Raw genomic sequence first — 14,656 nt, forward strand, 5'->3', positions numbered from 1 at the left:
AGTGGAAGCGCTTCATTTGTATTCGCCCCATAAGACGCAGTGGCATTTTCCTCCCATTTTCTTTTGGGGGGGAGGAAATGTGTCTTATGGGCCGAAAAATACGGTAAATTCACTGTATTGCTTGTTGCGTACGTCCAATAAGGCCAGTATAGTTTTAAGGATCACCATTATTGCACCAGGAAGCAGCAGAGTTACTAGTTTTCTTTGCAGGGCTAGAATAGAGCCAGTAGAAAACAAGTTATTTTACAAGTCAGTTTTAGCGGTTTTGTGATATTTGCAGATGCTAGTCGGTCATCAACTCCAGCTACATTTCCTTCCGATCCAACCACATGTCCAATTATACCCGGATGTGAAACAACAATTGAAATATCCAAAGGGAGAACAGGTCTGGGACTGAGCATTGTTGGAGGTGCAGACACTTTGCTGGTAAGTACGCCTAGGGTTCTTGAATATCAACCTCAAAGCACTTTTCCTATTAATGAAAGTGGACACTAAATTATTCCTTATATGAAACAAATGGTTTTCACAATGGTAACCATTCACAAAAAATACATCTGTCCAGGGGTATTCAACTTGCTAGCTTTGAGGCGCCCCCTGCTGTTCCTTCAGAAAGAGTCTGTGCATGCCTATCCAGTGATGTTTTCAGAACACACGTGCGCAGCCGGGTCTACCTCGTAATATCGGTGCATTGATCCAACTGTAGTTCTCAGCCTGTCTCTTGTACTTCTCGATGCTCCTCAGCGAGGAGGGAAGAAGACTATGCGTACAGCGATGAGGCAGCTGGGGGAGGGCCAGTGGGGAAGATGCTTATAATAAACAGCCTCCCTACTACCACCCCTCAGAATCGCTCCCATTTGGTTGGGTAAGAGGAGCCGAGAAAGTATAGCTGCTAATGTTTACACACGGTTAATCCTTCCTGTGACCGTTTCTAGCAACATCGGAGATTTTTGTAAAAAAAAATCAAAAAATTTAATAAAAACTCCTTAGATACCTTAACAACCCCCAAGCGGGAGGAAAGGTTTGCAAATTTTTACCGTTCTCAAAATATTCATCTCTGTGGTCAATGAATAAAACATTTTTATTTACTGTACATTGAGCTCAAAAACCTGTCCTGTTTTACTCCTATTATATTTGCCAATTGTATCTGTGTGGGTGAAGGTGGTTTTGCACAGTTTTTTTTTCGACCAGTTAACAAGCGCCGATCGATGGTACGGCATGTCGATCGGCACTCATTGTAAGGGTGGGGACAAATGTTAGTTAATGATTGTTCCTCCCCATACAGGTTTCATTTGCTTCTTTACATGAGGTGATGTGCTGCCAACAAATGATTTTTAGTGCTGCTTAAAAGATGCGATCACCCGACAAATGAGTGTTTGCCGATCTGTAGGAAGATTGACAGCATATTTATATAGGACAGTGCGCAGAAACAAGTGTTGCTCATTTCCAATTATCGGGCCCGGGGAGAGATTTGTATGCTGCAGTGTTTAGCCTACAGAGGCGTACAAGGCGTGATTATGTAACAAACTGTAGTCTGTGAAAGTAAGACTTGGTCAGGACTAGGTTTCAGCTTTTCAAATAAGATCTTGAAAATGGGGAGAGATTGAAGCGCAATGTTTATTAGGCTAGGTTTACATCTGCAGTGGAGGTTCTGGAAGGAGCAGGCTCCTATACTGTAACTATGCCGCAGATGTGTACTTAGTCAGAGGAAGTTGAATTGTCTTTCATTATACAGTGCTCAAACAGGCTTATGGCACCCATATCTGCACATGTGGTGAGATACAGATCAGTGCCTACGTAAAAACAGCCACAAACAGATTGCTAGCAGCACATTTTCATTTTCAAAACTAGCGCCACTCAGAGGAAGATCTTATTAAACTGTATTCAGGATCATAATCCCTGATGAGTAGAGAAGAGAATAAGGCAGACAAGTAACTTGTCCCCCTGGGTGATTAGGACAGGTTTTGTGTGTACTAATAGGACGGCGGCCATTTTATTTCTCCTAATGATTGCTCCCTAGACAAAACAAGCTATTATATCTAATGAAAGATATTTGGGAATGTATTTGTAATAAAGTAATATTTAAGTATTTTCATTTTCTTAGTTCCCGGAAAACTCCTTTAAAGACTCATTCAGGGTACTTTTATTTGTGACTTGTGCTCTTTTGGATCTTTCCTGTGAAATTAACCCAATCTTTGTGTAGTACTTGATATATGATCCCTTGTTCTTTTGTAAAATTATCTGTTTGGCTTCTGTTTTTTTATTATTATTTTTTTTATCAGGGTGCCATTATAATTCATGAAGTGTATGAAGAAGGTGCAGCTTCCAAAGATGGGCGGTTGTGGGCTGGTGACCAGATTTTAGAGGTAGGGGGAGTTAGAATTACGAACGTATGATAGCCGTATTGGTGGTGGTAATTTCCCTCACTGACTGTTGATGCCGAATTTTAGGTCAATGGTATTGATCTAAGAAATGCCACACATGATGAAGCCATAAATGTGCTAAGACAAACACCACAAAAAGTCCGCCTGAGCGTATACCGGGACGAGGCACAGTATAAGGAAGAGGATATGTATGATATCGTAACTGTGGAGCTTCAGAAGAAACCAGGGAAAGGCCTTGGCTTAAGCATTGTGGGGAAGAGGTGACGTATACTATGTTGGCAACATATTTACTTTTATTTTGCTTTACTAAACTCTGCTTGTGCCACTAAAATTGGGAGGGGGGGGGGGGGTGCCAATTTAGGCTCAGTTAACTGTATGCTAGGGGCTTGTTTTTCTGCACCTGTAAGTTAATGGGAGTTTATCAATTCCCACCCCTCAATATTGCATTATTTCTGGTACCGGTGTGTGTTTTCTTTTATTGTAACACACCCTGTCATGCATTTTTGTAGCAGATTTCTCCTTTGGCTTACTGAGAGAACCACACCAGGCAAAAAGTGGATTTACTAAACTTTTTCTTTTAACTAGATATTTTTGTGTGATTCTACTATACTGTAACTCTTTTGGTTTTGCAGTGGTGACAGCATCAGTCCTTATAATCCTAAGGCTCGAAACACACCTGCCTAGTTTATAGTATGTTTTTTTATGTTTTTTGGAGCCAAAGGCAGAAGTGGCGCATATGTTCTTATCGGATTGTGGCTGAGATAACTGCACCTAAAGATGCACCAGAAAATTGTGGGATTTTATTTGAAATGTCTCCCCTGCACTCAGTACAATGATGTGAATAAGATGCATCCTTGGGATTAACCACCTAACTATTTCGCCCGAGTCCAGCTCGGGCAGCGGGAAAAGTAGCTAACTGGAGGGTTTAGATGCTATCTCCTGAATGGTAGCCGCTAGAAACATGCAACTGGTCTTGTTTGAAAGCTTCGAGGCTTTCATACAAGACGAAAATTACAGCTGAAGTCCAAGCAACAGAAATCACTGTTAAAAATTGAGTCGGTAATATCACAATTCCAAAAGCCTTAGGCTATCTCATTCCTGTTTCTGGTCATTTATCATATTGATTATTAGACTTAAAGGGTTTCTGTCATGAAAACTAACGTTATGTAGCTGACTGACAGTAGTGATGGGCTAATGTCAGCAGTACGGCTTTATAAGTCTCTGCCTGTCGCTGTTCTCTTAAAATAAAGACTTTTAAAATATGCTAATGAGAGTCTAGGTGCTATTAGGGTGTTGCTTCAGCACCTAGAGGCTCTGTCTACGCACCCTTTGGCACGCCCAGGTCCCGTTGATTGACTTTCGAGTTCTCCTCAGTGTCCCGTAAATCCTGCGCCGTCCAGTTTAATATTTGGCTCAGGCGCAGTGAGTCAAGGACGCGCTCCGGCTGCCGGCTTCCTTCCTTCGGTGCAGTGAGGAAGCCGGCAGCAGGAGCACATCCTTCACTCACTCAGCCTGTGCCGAATACTAAACTGGACGGCACAGGATTTACGGGACGCTGAGGAGAACTCAAAAGTCAATCAACTGGACCTGGGTTTGGCAAAGGGTGAGTGGACCGAGCCTCTAGGTCAGGCATCCTCAAACTGCGGCCCTCCAGCTGTTGCAAAACTACAACTCCCATTATGCCCGAACAGCCTACAGGTACCAGCCTACAGCAGGGCATTGTGGGAGTTGTAGTTTTACAACAGCTGGAGGGCCGCAGTTTGAGGATGCCTGCTCTAGGTGCTGAAGCAATGCCCTAATAGCACCCAGAGGCTCATTTGCATATTTTAAAAGTGTTTATTTTAAGAGAACGGTGGCAGGCAGAGACTTATAAAGCCGTACTGCTGACATTAGCCCATCGGTACGGTCAGTCAGCTACATAACGTAATTTCTCATGACAGAAACCATTTAACACTTAGGGTCCATTCACACGTCCGCAAAATGGGTCTGCAATTTTGCGGAACAGGTGCGGACCCATTCATTTTCAATGGGGCCGGAATGTGCTGTCCGCATTTACGGATCCGCACTTCTGGATCCGCACTTCCGTTCTGCAAAAAAATATAATGTGTCCTATTCTAGAATAGGCATTTCTACAATGGGCCGCCTGTTCTGTTCCGCAAACTGCAGAAGGCGCACAGACGGCTTGCGGATCTGCAATTTGCGGACCGCAAAAAAAGGAACGGTTGTGTGCATATGAGGCCTTATAGTCACTATGCTTTGAGTTTATCCACTTTGTATTTACTTTGTAACAATTAGTGTCAACATTAGTTGCTAATGTAGCAGCCAAAGTAGCAACATAACAACGTCGCCGGAACGGTCTGTCGGCTCTGGCAATCTGCATGCAAACGGACAGCATGAGTTGCTCCCAGCACTTTTATGCTCATTCACAGGTTTTATGATGTAATTCCTGGCTCTGTTCTATCCTATAGACCTAATCTTATAATTGTGACTATCTGTCTCTCATCGCTATATCTGCTTTCTCATTCAAATGTTTGTGTGAGCAGTCGGGGTGTCTGCAGTACCCCCCTTCCCGAGTCGGGAAAAATCGTGGGTAAAACCTCCTTTTACTTTCACTTTCAGCTGCATTCACACTATACCGATTTCTATCAGTAATATATTCTCCATTACGGAACAGATTGCTGTCATTTATGGTATTGTCTGAAAGCTTGGAATGTCAGCTTTCAAACAAGACCAGTTGCATGTTTCTCTGCTACCATTCAGGAGAAAGCAGCATCTAAAGCAGTAGTAGTTGAAGAAAGCTTACACAGTACGAATTGTACTCACTGCATCCAGATACGGTGCATCATTTGGTAAAGCAGTTTAACCATAGATAATAGTCCAGCTCCTGTTATGGAAAAACTTTTATACTATTACAGGGTTTCTCATATTCTGAAAAAAAAAACTGAAATAGATCAAACTTATGAAATAAAAGAAAAATGTATATATAATATATTTGTAAGTTTTTGCTTCAGTCCTACACTACTAATTCCCTTCACACATGTAAGTACTAGGCCTTAGTGTGCATTCACACGACTGTATGTATTTTGCAGTCCGCAAAAAATACAGATGATGTCAGTGTTGCATGTGTTTTTTTTTGTTTTTTTTTCTGATCCATTGTAACAGTGCCTATTCTTGTGGTTCTACGGAACGGATATACGGATGTGGATAGCACACAAAGTGTTGTCCACATTGAAATGAATGGGTCTGCGTCCAATCTGCAAAAAAGGCAGATCGGATGCGGGCCAAAAATACAGTCGGGTGAATTGCTCCCCTAGTGACATGACCGAACATCACATGGCTTCCAATATCCAGCTGCTGAAGGCCATAGTGATTTTCATCCACGGTGACGCATCATCCTGCAGGAGTGATTACCGCTCCTGATTCTTCTCACTCGTTTACAGTCATGGATGAGATGCATGTGCAAATAAAAAAATACTCTATGCAAAAAGCAGGCCCAGGATCTGCTCCATGTTCTAGCACATCTGGCACACTGCTTTTTCCTAACCATCATAATGCTACATTATCTTATGAAAAATATGTAATGACCAGATTGATATTGCATGGGTCATGTATATCATATTTTACATAGGATTATATATGTGATATTTGTGTTTTACCATTGCACCTTTCCAAAACGCAGGAATGATACTGGAGTATTTGTCTCCGATATTGTGAAAGGAGGTATAACAGAGACAGATGGAAGACTGATGCAGGGGGATCAGATATTAACTGTGAACGGAGAGGATGTGAGGAACGCTACCCAGGAAGGTGTGGCAGCACTCTTGAAGGTAACTGTTGTACATATAGATAGATGTATTCGTTAATGCAACTTTGGGTGGACATCTCAAAGAAATCTCACTGTATGTACAACTGACTGTGTAAAAAAAAAATCTATCCCAGCAATTCCTCCCTTATTCTCCTGTTTTCCATATGTTCCAATTTTATCTACTATCACAATAAAAAACTGTATGTAAAGAAATCTTTGTGTGTCCAGGGGAAATATTGTTGTAACGCTCCAACGGGTGTGGACCCACTGTGCCAAACTTGGGAGCGGAATCTAAGTGTTCCCCTGGTCTTTACCCTTTATCCCGCTCCAGGATGCGGAAGCTGGTCTTAGCTGCAGGGGAGACATCAGGTCGCTACCGCAAGAGTGGTCCCGGTTAAGTGGCAGCTGGCCGAGCAGGTCAAAACGCCCCAGTGCAAGCACTGGGGATACAGGCAGGTGAAGCGAGCTGACGCTGGATGGAAGAAGCGCAGCAGCAGAGTTGGATGAAGCAGAGCTGAGTTGGTGATTCAGCAGTGCTGGAGCTGTTAGAACAGCAGAGCTGAAAAGCTCAGGTGCAGCAGGTGTAACAAGCTAAACAGCAGACAGAGGCGTGGTCGACAATCGGAATCATACACTTTAGGGCAGCGAGGTACAGGAGGATCAGGCAGAGACGAGGTCAGGATACAGGCTAAGGCTGGAAGCAGGATATCAACACAGGACCTACGAGCTGGAACCTTTGCTGTAGAAAACTACAATATTGCTCAGGCATCACAGGAAAGGGGAAGCACCCTTAGGCCTCTTTCACACGACCGTATGGCTTTTTCAGTGTTTTGCGGTCCGTTTTAAACTGATCCGTTGTTAAGTTTTTTGTTTCCGTTGTGTTTCCGTTCCGTTTTTCTGTTCCGTTTTTCCGTATGGCATATACAGTAATTTCATAGAAAAAATTGGCCTGGGCATAACATTTTCAATAGATGGGTCCGCAAAAAACGGAACGGATACGGAAGACATACGGATGCATTTCCGTATATGTTCAGTTTTTTTGCGGATCCATTGACTTGAATGGAGCCACGGAACGTGATTTGCGGGCAATAATAGGACATATTCTATCTTTAAACGGAACGGAAAAACGGAAATACGGAAACGGAATGCACACGGAGTACATTCTGTTTTTTTTTCCGAACCATTGAAATGAATGGTTCCGTATACGGCCCGCAAAACGGAAAAAAAAAAAACGTCGTGTGAAAGAGGCCTTATAAAGGTGGTGCCTGGCCGGGATTGGAGAGAAGGTGGAATCGGGGGCATGCACGAACCCTTAAAGAAACAGGAGCTGCACGCGTCCTACAAGGTGCAACTGAAGCTGTCGCCGCCTGCGACAGTGCAGGAAAGCGGGTCCGGAGCCTGCAGCGGAGAGGAGGAGCCTTGTGTGCAGTTGGACTGAGGTACATGGCAGGATGCGCTGCATGCTGGCGGCTGCCAACTGCCATTGTTACAATTGGCCACCCTCCTCCTCACTGCCCTGTCTGCAGTAGGAGAAAACTGTTGCTAAGCCCTCCCCCTCCGATGGTCACCGGCTAAAAATGGAACAGATCAGCAGGAGATTAACCCATGTGTTATCTGCAGTATTTCTTCAGGCCTATGCAGAAAATGCTAGAACCAGACAACCAGTAGGGGCAAGATTATCTCCTGTTTAGGGAGCATTCGTACAACCGTATGCGTGTGAATGCACCCTTACTTGTATCAAGTACAATGCATTTTGGGGAAGTTTAGGGGGTATTATAAATAATGATTACTATCCATTAGTTTTGTTTGCTCATCGTAGTTTTAGTGAGAGATTTATCCAGAGGAGGTGTGTTATCGATAGGTTTTGAAAGTCTTTTTAGCAGATGGCTATTACCCAATTGTGGTGAGGTACTGAATCGTATCAGGAATGAGGTATAACTGTAAAATAATATATATGCATTGATATTTTTTATACTGACAGTAATAGTTTTAATCATTAATTTTATTGTCTTATATACACTGGGTTAATTTATATGATTGTGCATATATTATGCTGCTGATGCGATATTTCAATATTCCTGTTTTAGGGATTAATATGTTTATCTTAATTCAAGTTTTTAACCATCATTCTGCCCTCAGTACCCCATAATGAAAAAGTGAAAACAGAATGTTCAAAATCTTTACTAAATTTACTAAAAAGGAAAAACTAAAATACTACATTGATATAAGTCTTAAGACCCTTTACTCAGGACTTAGTTGATGCACCTGTGGTAATGATTACAGCCTCCTGTTTTCTTGGGTATGATGCCACAAGGTTCTGCAGACCTGGATTTGGGGATTTTTTGCCATTCTTCTCTGCAGATCCTCTCCAGCTCTGTTAGGTTGGATAGGAAACTTCCGTGGACTGACAGTTTCTGGTCTCTCCGGAGATATTGGATTGGGTTCAAGACAGGCCACTGAGGGACATTCACAGAGTTGTCCCTAAGTCACTACTGTGTTGTTTTGGCTGTGTGCTTAGGGTCATTTTCTTGTTGGAAGATGAGCCTTTAATCCAGTGTGAGGTTCAGAGAACACTTTATCATGTCTTCATTAGGAATATCTCTGTATTTTGTTCCATTCAACTTTTTCCCAACCCTAACCAGTCTCCCTGTCCCAGCCGCTGATAAACCTCTCCACCGCATGCTGCTGCCACCACCATGTTTCACTGTTTGGATGGTATTGGGCAGACATGACGCTTAGAATTGACGCAAAAAAGGTTTTATCAGACCAGAGAATCTTGTTTCTTGCAGTTGGAGACTCCTTTTAGGTGCATTTTTTGCAAACTCCAGGTGGGCTTTTATGCGTCTTTTACTGAGAATAGGCTTTTTTCTGGCCACTCTGCCATAAGGCCTAGATTGGTGGAGTGCGGCAATGCTGATTGACCTTCTTGAAATATAACAGCACACAGGATTTTTGGATCTCAGCCAGATTGACCATTGTGTTCTTGGTCACCCCTCTTACCAAGGTCATTCTCCCTCAATTAGTTTTTGTGGGGAGGCCAGCTTTAGGAAAAGTCCTGGTTCTTCTAAACTTCCTCCATTTAAGAAGTATGAAGGCCACTGTGCTGTTGGGAACTTTAGGTGCATCAAAATGTTTTTGTGTGCTGTTCTAGATTTGTGCCTCCACACAATCCTCTCTCTGAACTCCACAGATATGTCTTTCCAACTCGTGTCTTGGTTTGTGCACTAATATGCATTTCCAACTATGAGACCTTATATATAACACGGGCATGCCTTTCCAAATCATGTCCAGAAAAATGAATCAAAGCTCTAAATCTATTCAGGCTATGTTAGCATTCCAAAAGTAAATAGGCAAACGAGGGGCCCCTAACGAAGGGGGCAGTGTGATTATATTAAAATATAACTTTTAATGTGGTCTAAAGATAACAGAATAATATGACTCACTACAATACACAAACATACATACATAGAGGGACCAAATTAATGGTACCCTGATCGCTGGTAGAGAAAACAAATCTGCTCCGTCTAATGAAAGGCGTGAGCAGTCTTACCAGACCCTTGTAGACGATGGGATCAGTCAGGGGGGATAAGGTTCAGGAAACGATGGATGTATAACACACGGGAAGTTGCAGACTTGCTTTGTTTCTGTATAGTAGAAGCAGGACTTGTCCTGTGTAGCCCTACGGGTTGGGGAGGGGGCTATTTTACTTCTAGCTATCTACACAGAGCACCCTCCCCGAAAGGGACGACCCCGTCTGGATACCTGCCCCTATCTTGGACCTGTTCCTTAAATCTACAACATTATTGCCAGTGCAAAAGTTATAGTTGTGGTACTTCCGATGACCTCCCGACGTGGCACGTTTCTGTCCGTGACTCTTCAGGGGAGTAAATGCAGAGGATGGAAAAGAACGGATAAATAACCGCAGGTGTATAGCCTGAGGCTAAATAAACACTGGGAAAAAGCAACAAAAGGCTTGTATCCGCTATCCCAGGATGGTGGGATGCGGTATTGCAGAGGAGGGGTAGTCCTATGCTGGACGGTCAGGGGGATACAATGATCCAGTATCTAGTGGATCCCCTATGGTTGGGGGAAACAACGATATCAACCAGCCGATATAATACTACTTCTTGTATAAGTTAGCTTGATTTCTTATGGCACTTTAGAAACTTCTTGTGATAGTCATCCTCAGGGGAAACTGGTAAAGCACGGAGTTCCTTTTAATAAATAAGTGCAGCTCCTGTGACTAGGAGAGCTCCACTACTTCCAAACCTTCTGAACTTTACCCGCAGTAACTAGTAATCTGGCACTGTTTTTGACATGACATTATTCATTTCTACAGTGATCAGGGCAAACTGTTTGCAAATATGTTTTAATCCCAATAATGGCCAGTTTGAGAATGTTTCTGTGCTCTGGAGCTGACATATAATAGTGAAGTGCTTTTCATGTGAACGGAGAGGTTTTTAATCCCTCTAAACAATAATCAACATGAAAACTGGCTATCAGTTACTAGTCCGTTTGCATGTAATTCTTCTTGGCACCTTTTGTCGTTACCCCCAAAAGTGTGCCATCAACTGCAATTTCACTCCATTAGACCCCATTGTTAAATCATGAAACTAGGGGAGGAGGCTTATTAAAACAAAAATGACTTCAATAGAATGGCTGTAATCATGTACTCAATGACTCAGGAGATCCATAACTGGATGATAATAGCACGTTACATCTGATGGCTCCAGATGGCAGAACATAAAATAAAGACCAGCAATAACTATAATCTCGAAAGGCCCTGTTTAATAATCCTATTGATTCCCCAGGAGGTTATTTCAGGAGACTGCAGCCACAGCTGAACCAGAACTTGGTCTTGGTATCTTCCGCAATTTCACTTAAGCGAAAAGAAACACTATTTTGTGACCGTTAACTGAATGGAGCTGGAGATGAATATGCTGCATCCACAATTGTATGTGCTTGTTCCCCGTTCACACATGTAGATGTAGCAGTAAAGGTTGCTGCAAGGGAGGAGAAGAGTAGAGCGCACATGATGACTGTGAAATCACTGGTCCTTGCTGCACCTGGTACGTGTTCATTGTACAAGGGGATGCCGCTTCTGGATTCGTCATAGACCATCAGCAACTACAATGTGGAGTAAAAGTGCCCATGGGGAAAATAAAATTATGGAACAGTTGGATTTTCTATGCAAAATCTTTAATAATGCAAGTGCTTCACATCCTGGAAATCATTTTTGAATATGTTTTTCCCCTGATGCCTTTAGAATTTACATTTTGAATGTAATGACATAGGACTTGTAGAGGTAAAAAGATTTTTTTTTTTTTGCTAAATGTAGCAGTATAATGAGATCCCCCTAAATATATATTTGCTGTGTTGAGTACAGCTTTCATTCTTTAATAACCTAAATAGTAAATTTTCTAAGACTTAATGACCACCTTTTCCTGCTCTTTTTAAAACCATCGGGATCATTTACTAACCAGAAATATGCCTATATTAGGCATATTTCTGGCGCAGATTGCGGTGCAGAGATCCTTTGCTCCACAATCTGCAACTTTTCCCCGTTCACGCCAGGTCTAAAAAAGGTCTAGAATGGGCGGTGGATCCGCCGATGTTATGTAGAGGCCTGTTATGTAACTCCAGCAGATCCTCCGCCAGCTTTAGGGGATATTAAGACCAGCGTCTAAAAGACCGGTCTTAAGAAATGACCCCTCTCCAGCTAATGACTGGCTTTAGCGGTGATGGGCTGCTTGTGGCCACATCACCGCTGAAGCAGTGCCTGTTACCATGCCCATAGCCAGTCGGATGTAAACAGCGCGGGGACCGGAAGATGGATGCTTCAGGGGGCATGCTGCAGATACTTGGTAAAAAAATAATTTTAAAAAGTTAAGTGTACGGTTGTATCTCCCATGCCCCCTCTAGTGGTGACTGCAGGCAGCCCGAATGTTAACTTTGAAATGTCTATGAAGGGCATTTGAAGCGAATCTGACTTACCAAAAGCACTAACACCACTAGAAGGGGACAAGAATACAAGTGTAAAGATGGCTATGTTACTGTAGCGGAAAACGTGTTATGATGCAGGCAGCCACTAGAACCATCGCTCAGTGGAGGGGTTGTGGCGAGGGAATCCAGGAGAACCCACTGTCCAGTGACGGCTCAGGGCGTGAGCAGGTCATACTTCCTTTTCTCAGTTATGCCGAGTGCACTTGTATTCTCCTCACCTGTCTAGTGGTGGTAGCATTTTGAGGGGTCAAAAAGTCTTTCATATTTTAATTTAGTGTTTGTAGTTATTTTCCTTTCTATCTATTCTCTTCCTTTTGTATAAATAGGTGAGTGCTGTAATCGTATATTGATGACCTAAGTAATTGACCCACCTCATAAGGGTGCCTTCATACGCTGCAGATTTTGTTACAGAATTTTCCGCAACTGAATATCTGTTCGATTCACCTAAATGCTGCTTGCAGAAATCCACGTGCTTGCTTTAAGTTGTGGAAAATTCTGCAACTAAATCTGCAGCATGTGAAGGCACCCGAATACTTACAAAATGGTTACTACTTAGAAACAGGGATTTCACGGAGTACAACATTTCAGACAATGGGAAAGATAACTAGAAGATATTTTACTGTGGACATTTTTACAGTAATATATATTTGTTATTAAGTGTTCCTTAGGTACCGTAAAGCTAGAAGTCGGAAGAATTAAAGCTGGGCCTTTCCACTCTGAAAGGAGGACTTCACAGAGCAGTCAAGTGAGTGTTAGTAAAAAAATAAAGAAGGAAACTGCAGCACTTAGATCAGATACTTGCCTGTTCTATGGATAACGGATAAGTGTTTGTAATGGGTCAACCCCTCTAATGGAAAAACTGTCAAGATTTTCAGAAAAGTGTCTGCTCCAATAATCCCTATCTTATCTCTAAAAGGGAGTCTGTCAGCAGTTTTACTAAACTGTTGACAGCGCTAGGTAGGAACTGGAGACAGCAGGACAAACATACAGTACCTTTTGCGGAGCTTTGTTCTTCAGGATTAGACCTCATGCACACGACCATTTTGTGTTTTGCTGATGGCGTCTGTGTGCGTTCCGCCATTTGCGGAACGGCACTGATAGCCATTGATATAACTGCCTATTCTTGTCCTCAAAACTGACAAGAATAAGACAGGTTATATTTGTTAATTTTTATACTTTTTTTTTTATTTTTATACTTTTGCGGCCCCATTGAAGTGAATGGGTCCGCATCCAAGACTCGGATGCAGACCAAAACAACGGTCGTGTGCATGAGGCCTTAGTGTGGATGTGAACCAGATTCTGCTCCTGCAAGTACTCAGGAGGGCAGAGCTTTACCGGGTAGTGCTTTCTGCACTCTGTATCGAGCTGGTTCATGCCCAACCCTGAGTGACAGCTGTAGCATCCAAGCAGGAGACCATTAGATCTGTTACACACAGCAGAGAGAGGAGGGGCTGTGAAGCAGCTCACAATGAAGCATTGACTCCAGGGCACTTATAGAAGCAAAACCTGGCAGATTAAAACTTCTTGTTCTCGCCACTTTACTACCTCTGGCTGCTACCGAGCGCTGTCAGCAGTTTTCCATAGTCCATGAGCGAATCAAAGCATCCGAATTAGAATTCAATCCGAGGTTTCGGAAAAATTAGATTCGCCACGAATCCGAATTTCCTTGTGCTTTGTGGTAACTTTTTTAAATTCTTTTTTTTTTATTTATAAAATGGCTGCTGCACATGTTACAAAGTGAAAGTAAGAAGGCTAATAGAAAAGATCCAGCACCAAGGAAATGTAAAGCTGTGCGTGGTAAAATGAATGCAGCAAATCAACGGCGTCCAGTGACATCCATCTGTTAAGTCAACGCGTTTCAAACTAAACTGTTCTTAATCATGACTTGTGAAAGTAAGAAGCCCAGGGACGCGAGTTCGCCAATAATGCAGTGCAGGAAGCCAATCGGCAGCCTTCCCCTGTGATGTCACAGCCCTATAAAAGCCTTGTTCAGCGCGGTCTCCACCATTTCCCTGTAAGCTGAATTTAGGGAAAGATGTAACAAGCGCTTATGCACTAGGGACAGTGTTTCAGAAAGCTATTAATAGGAGAATATTTGGTAGGGGCGTGTAACTGGCAGAAGAAGGGGTGGTGGTAGCACCAGCTGCAGCAACAGGCTAGAGCTGCCACTGTCATCCAGTGGTCATGTTTTGACCAACAATCCAGCTGAACTGTACAAAGGAATACAGACAGCCAGGAATCGGTGGGTCCCTCTGACATCACGCTTAGTTGGCATTGCCCTGGAACCGCCTCTGTGCCTTCGCCTGTCCTGGACCTTCCTCTTGCTTTTGCTTCTCCTTCTGCTAGCCAAATGTATTCTGCCGGCTCTGCTCCGCTTTTCAGAGAGGATAAACATTGTAAGCATAGTCAGCAGTTGCAGGCCAGCACAGGCTTGGAGGAGAGATCCGCTGTTCACTCCTCTAGGCGT

The 14,656-nt window shown here is 43.0% G+C and overlaps 1 protein-coding gene across 6 annotated transcripts in view; it reads left to right on the forward strand.

The window, feature by feature from the left end:
- MPDZ (multiple PDZ domain crumbs cell polarity complex component) overlaps positions 1-14,656 on the forward strand; it is a 171,741-nt gene that overhangs the window by 126,313 nt on the left and 30,772 nt on the right. For all 6 annotated transcript variants that reach the window (XM_044272308.1, XM_044272325.1, XM_044272334.1 and 3 more), the window contains 5 exons: positions 281-426; positions 2,280-2,363; positions 2,448-2,641; positions 6,061-6,208; positions 12,848-12,934. In XM_044272308.1, coding sequence (XP_044128243.1) covers positions 281-426; positions 2,280-2,363; positions 2,448-2,641; positions 6,061-6,208; positions 12,848-12,934 — 659 coding nt within the window. The remainder of the gene's footprint in view (positions 1-280; positions 427-2,279; positions 2,364-2,447; positions 2,642-6,060; positions 6,209-12,847; positions 12,935-14,656) is intronic.

This window comes from Bufo gargarizans, chromosome 1 (assembly GCF_014858855.1).
Source record: "Bufo gargarizans isolate SCDJY-AF-19 chromosome 1, ASM1485885v1, whole genome shotgun sequence".
Classification (NCBI taxonomy): domain Eukaryota; kingdom Metazoa; phylum Chordata; class Amphibia; order Anura; family Bufonidae; genus Bufo; species Bufo gargarizans.